General features: G+C 35.4%; 1 protein-coding gene across 1 annotated transcript in view; it reads right to left on the bottom strand.

Annotated features, from left to right (window-relative positions):
* Positions 1 to 6,158, bottom strand: part of USP53 (ubiquitin specific peptidase 53) — a 37,942-nt gene continuing 31,784 nt past the window's right edge. Inside the window, exons 15-16 of the mRNA XM_065633630.1 lie at positions 4,550 to 4,649; positions 1 to 3,722 (exon numbers count right to left, since the gene is read on the bottom strand). Coding sequence (XP_065489702.1) covers positions 2,738 to 3,722; positions 4,550 to 4,649 — 1,085 coding nt within the window. The 3' untranslated portion in view covers positions 1 to 2,737. The remainder of the gene's footprint in view (positions 3,723 to 4,549; positions 4,650 to 6,158) is intronic.

Genomic DNA, 6,158 nt, shown 5'->3' with positions numbered 1-6,158 from the left:
ACTTTGCAAGAAAATAACTCTAAAGACTGAAAAATATATTAATTACAAGACTTGTTAATGTATTTACTGTTACAAAAATTGTCTAGGCTCTTATACAAATCTATAGCAAGATGGGGACATTTATAAAAAAATAAATAGGCACCCTAGGTAAGTTAAAACAGTTATCACATATTAGTTAGCAAATATGAAATACATACATGGAGTGCAGAGTCAAATATAAAAACAAAGGTGCCTTGATTAACTGTCTATTTACTATTATAATTAAATACCTAGTAAACATGGGTCACATAGAAAGTTGTCTGGTAAGATTGCTTCAAGCAAAGCAAGGCGACTGAAGTACATCTAAATTACTAGAGTTATTTTAAAAATAAGTTTATCAGTTGTGCTTACTGGAAGCCAAATTCGTCAGTAATAACAGGCATTCATATTGCTTATTGTACAGAATTATCAACATTGCTATGCGTTTTTAAAAATAAGTGTTCTAACATCATTCACAGTTGTTGCTGTGCTATTCATACATAAAAATACTGTCATTTCAAATACAAGATTTTCGCAAAATATCTTACAAATTATACATTATTTACAAATTCCAATAATCTTTGTTTTTACACAAGTATTAGAAGACAGTTTTATTTAACTGGCTACATATTTTATATAACATTGCTAGATGAACTAGAAAAGTGTAATTTAAAGGTTCTGAAATCTCAAAAATATTACAATTAGGAATATTCCAAGGTCTTACATTTTCAGGGCTCATTTCCTGTATTCAATTGATTTTCTTACAAAAGGATAATTTTAAGTTGCTGTTCACCACCAGCCATACCTAAACATGCATAATTATTTGCACTACAAATTCTAGAATCAGGTTTTTTTCCAAGTGCTACAACAAATTTTGATCAGGAAGGTAAAAATGAGATTAATCTGAGATACCTGCTTTGTTGCATATATCATGTTCCAGTTTTACTGTAAGCTACATGTAGTATAAAAAAAATGACCTTGACACAGAATAACAAAAACTACTGTTTAAATGTATACCTTGGATAATCACGATAAACAATTGTCAACATTTGGTTGAAGCACTAAAACTCACATAAGGTTTATAAATGTAAAAAAGCCTTTCTGACTAACAGTGCAAGTATAAGAGTGTTTATTATGCATATTTAACCTTCTTGCATTATTTTCATGACTAAAAGGCATTGATGTTTAGATGTAATCAGCACCACCCCAAGTTAACACTTTAGTACAAATAATGGCAAAATTTAGCCTTTTCAGATCGTGTGAGGCTTTGCTGACATTAATTCTAAGTTACACACTGTTCAGCGTTTCCGATAAGACTGAAGGAAAACCCTAAGCTCGTGCCTCTGGTGCCACAAGACATGGTGGGTTGTTCCAAACACTCAGGGCCCCCAGGAGGGAAAAATTCTTCTCACCCTTTTCTTCTCCCCAGGCCCCACTGGGCCATCTGCTGAGAGTTCTGTGCGCTGATTAACCAAACAAAAGCAAACCAATCCTCCTCTTTATTACTGAAGTAAGTCAGGTTAACAAAAGACCTGGTAAATGCCAGAGCTGCCAAAACTGCAGGGCAGAGTGATAAAGCAGAGAGAAAGAGGAACCCTCTTTTCACACCACACTGCGGTGTGAAAGGCTGCAGGTTCAGTCAGCCTGATCTGCTAAAACAGAACATATGTAGGACTGCTCCGAATAGGAAGAAAAGTTGTCAGTAAAATCAAATGTCTGATCCCCACTAAACATTGCTCAAAATGTCAAGCTGAAAAAAGACAGGAAGTTCAATAAATAGCAGCATTGACTTTGCATGCAATTGTAGAATAAATCAGAACTGAACATAATAAATATACCTAAAACCTTACAAAATTAATCTTTCATAGCTGCATGATAATTCTGTATTTTAAAATTAGCATCATATTCTGCTCTATCAGTTTGTAGCTTATGTCGTTAAATTGAATTTTAATAAGTTAAAGTATATAGCTTATAGGGTGAACAAATGTGATAAATGTGTTAGTTTAAAAATGTATACAAACATAGAGCAGGCATATTACTAGGACAGTACTACCGCCATTTACTTGAATTCCCTTTGAAAATCTTATTTAACACTTGCAAACCAGAACCATTTTTACAGAAATATTATTAAGGCTTTTCAAATAACAAGTTAGAAATTCTCTGAGTAAACTTGTATTAAAGACACATAAACGTGTCTGAAAGCACACTCTCAGAGAAGTCAGCTGAAAAAAAAAAATGTTGCCTCCTGCTACCTATCAGGACACATACAGCTCTATTATAGCTATATTTACTGTGTTATATATGGTAATATGTTTTTTCCCTTTTGTTAGTCTAAGTATGTAGTGACCACAGTCTGAAGGGACACTTTTTAAACTGTAATTAATTAAACCTTCTTACAAAATTAGTAACATCTAGTTGATCCCACTGCTGTAAAATGCATACACCCAAAGGGACCTTTTTTAATATAAACTGTAGAGACAAGCCAAGTAACAGAGGTAAGCATTAAGGCAACTAGAGTAACAAATCAAAGAGCCAGAAGTTTAGCACCTCTTCTCCTCTGTTCGCCTCTATTTGCATATTCATATAAACAGTCACAACGCCTAAGCAAAATACAGTCAACTGGGTACCTACATATCCCACAGACATTCAAGGTTTGTGCCCATTTACAAACTACATGAAATGCCAAAGTCTGATCCAGGTTTTTTATTATTTGAAGGATCTATCTAGTGCAGTGTATGCCTTCTACATTTGCCTTGTACCTTTGCTCGGATGTGGGGTGCCTGGGCTCAAGAGTAGCATGGTACGTAGCACTCGGGTCTACTCCAGCTGGTGGAGGATGCTTTTCTTTGGGAAAGCTTCCACTATCCGTAAAATACAGCTTGGGTCTCTGATGATATTTCATCCTGTATGTGTCAGTCATACAACTATCTACTGAAAAATAAGTTGTTAGGGATACACTATCATTTCCATCCACACAGCCAGCATTTGGTCCTGTATGACGAGGTCCTTTCTTTAAAAAGTTTTCAGACACGGTCCAAAAGTCATTAACTGATAAGCGAGGTGGAGAATCCGCTTTATGAACAGACAGTTCATTCCCTTGAAATGGCTCTTTCAACATTTGTTCGTTTATAAATACACTTGCTTCTGATGCAGATTTTAAAGGCGTACCTGTTTGCCTTAATGGATTATTTTGCAACACTTCTGTAGATTTTACATCAGCTGCTGAGTTGTTTTCTGATCCTGGCAAAATATTCAGAGCATATTTCTTTGGCGGTAAAGGGGGAGGAAGATTCTGGTAAACTGCTTCAGGGACCCAAAGAGCATCTGCCCTTCGGAGTGGGTGCCTGGCATGTTCACCGGGAGGGGGAAGCACCATGGGCCTTTCTGACAGGTTCTGTGGCACACAAAGCGACAACCCCACCTTGGGACCAAATGTTCTTGCGTGGTGAGGCTGTGGCTGGGAAGATGAGTGAAAATCACTGTTGATTGGCTTCCTTCCACAGACATTTTCTGTATAGGGGTGTGGTACGCCATCAGCACAGTACACTGACACGTTCATCTTCTCAAACTTGTCTGGATTAAGCCACTCTGAAGAATTCTGCTCGTTTGCCTTGTTCCGACTTTCTGACTTAACAACGTCTTTAAGAACTGGCTGTAGACTTGATGATGGGAAAAGTTTCCTATTGGTCTCAGGCATTTCAGCTCTAAAACACAAAAATACACAGGATGTAAGTATCCATAAAAACATAAGAAAAAGCTCAAATAACCTAAGGATTTTTTCAAAGACAGCTTTGGTAACGCTGCTTAAATATTCAAACTGACTAGAGAACTGGGATCTGCTTAACATACAGCCATTTGATTAAAAGTTGTATTAAATCACTCCAAGTTTTCTTTGATTTGAAATGTAAAGTGCCCCAAAAATCTCTGCAAGAGTTTTGAGTATCTGTAAGGCAAGATAAATTCCTTCAGTATTCAGGGCTATGTCAAACGTGACCTCTGCTCTCTTCTAAGCATCTTGGTGACTCAGTCTGATACATCCACTTTTCAAATATCAGATGTTACTTTTGGGTGCTAAATTTGTATTTAGATTCTTGATTTTTAGGAGGTACTGAGCATTTACAGTTCAAATAAGAAACAAGAGGTATGTATCAGCAGCTTCTTCTAAGCAGAAGTTACGTTTTCTTCCCCTTCCAGCCAAACTTCTCAAAACTTTATGGGGTTATTGCACTAACCACAAATTGGTTAATCACTGCCTGTTGTACTATATAAATTCAAACCAGAAAAAATATTAAAACCATTTGCTCTGGTAAGGTGGTTTAAAGCAACGTAAGCTATTTGGTTCCACTGACAGCATCAAAATTAAAGACAGAGCATTTAGCCCTATCAATTACAGAAAATACAAAAGGCATTGTCTGTCAAAAATATTCAATACTTTAACTTTTGCATACTTAATATTATTGATTACTACCACATAACAGAATTCAGTATTTCTTAAAATATTACATAGTAAATTAACACTAGTATTAGTTACCTCTTTACTGGAGGACTGGGCACCTGCAAATGTAATTCTGGTGAGAAATTAACATGAGGTCTGTAGTTAACTTCTGAATTTATCTGGTCTTTCCTCAAGTCTGGGGATAGAAGAAAAATTATTTCAAAATAATCAGAAATACAGTCCCAACTCCTTCCTTGTAATTCCTTAGAGGTCACAAAATCAAACAAAAAGGACAATTAATTCTTTTCAAGATCTGACATGAATCAAAATAACCATTTTGAAGAAAATCTGTCACAGAAGGTAAGACCTTATATTCATCCAAAATAATCTGTAGGAAATGTTTGGTTTCTAATGTTACCAGAAAATAGTAATTACCACATTTTTGAAGTCCTATAGACATGTTTTCAAGATCATCGTAACATTTCATCTAATCAAAATTACATTTTCAAAAGCAGATTTTTATGAAAGCACGTTTATTCAAATATCCAGTCATTTAAATTACAAAATAAAAACTATTTATGATTTCTGAAATTTTACATGATGTAATAATAAGCAAATGGAATGAATACTGTAGGGGTTGAGGGGCATTTTGGTTTTCAACTTTGTTTGTTTGGGTTTCATTGGTTGGTTTCTGGGGGGGTTGTGGTTTGTTTTGTTTATTTTTTAAGAAACACATCATGCATTCTTTGAAGAAGGTTTTTAAAACTTAACAATAAACTACAGTTCATGGAGATGTTGAGCAGACACAGAACACTCTCAGTAACAAGACCTAAACACACAACATGAGAGTGCCTGGGCCAGCGCTCCTACACTCACACTCTAGAAGCTCCTTTTATTCACAGGCAAAGAATCACTCTTTGAAAATACACAATTTCTGAACAATGCAGCTTCTAGTTGGCAGTAAATAAAGGGAGCATTGGAGTATTCATGTTGACACCACATAGAATAAAACACTATCTTGGCAAGTGACAAGCAACAGTCTATTTGTTTAGAGATAGATATTGCAAATTTTTCTAATGCAATGATTTGTGTATTATAATCAGTTACCTGGTCTGAAGCAATTCAAAAGCAGCTTTATTTTGTATGTGTATAGACCAGTTCATATAACTACTATGCCTATTTCAGAAAAACAGGAATTAAATTCAAAACCAGCAATATATATTGCCTGAGTTCTAGTACAACAAGCTCCTGTTAAGTGGACAGTACTAACTTAGCCAACTTCCAACAGGCAACATAGGCTGTTCCATACCTTCATCAACAGAACATACAAAAACTTTGTATCTATTCTTAGATGATAAAATCTTACCAAGATTTGGGGGTTTTTTAATTTACTTGTTATTTCCTCAAGTTTAAATAAAGCCTTGGACCTTCTGACTCGTGAACACGAGTCAAAACATCAACAACAGAAAAGAACTAAATGAAAAACTGGGTGATGCTGGTGGGTGATACTTGTTTTAAGGGTCAATATCTGCTCTGTCTTTAATTGATGAAAGACTGAAGACACTAAATCTTTGACAAAGAGCACAGGTTCTAGAGGCTAAAAAGGTGTATAGAACAAGAGACAAAGCTTCCAATATGGGTTTCCTTTGAGCCTCAAAAAAAAAAATCTTGCTATTCCAGCATGAAAAACAATACCACAACCTCA

Source organism: Caloenas nicobarica, chromosome 4 (assembly GCF_036013445.1).
Source record: "Caloenas nicobarica isolate bCalNic1 chromosome 4, bCalNic1.hap1, whole genome shotgun sequence".
In the NCBI taxonomy this organism is placed as follows: domain Eukaryota; kingdom Metazoa; phylum Chordata; class Aves; order Columbiformes; family Columbidae; genus Caloenas; species Caloenas nicobarica.
Note: the sequence above shows the minus strand (reverse complement) of the source record. Positions and strands in the feature narration are given on the sequence as shown.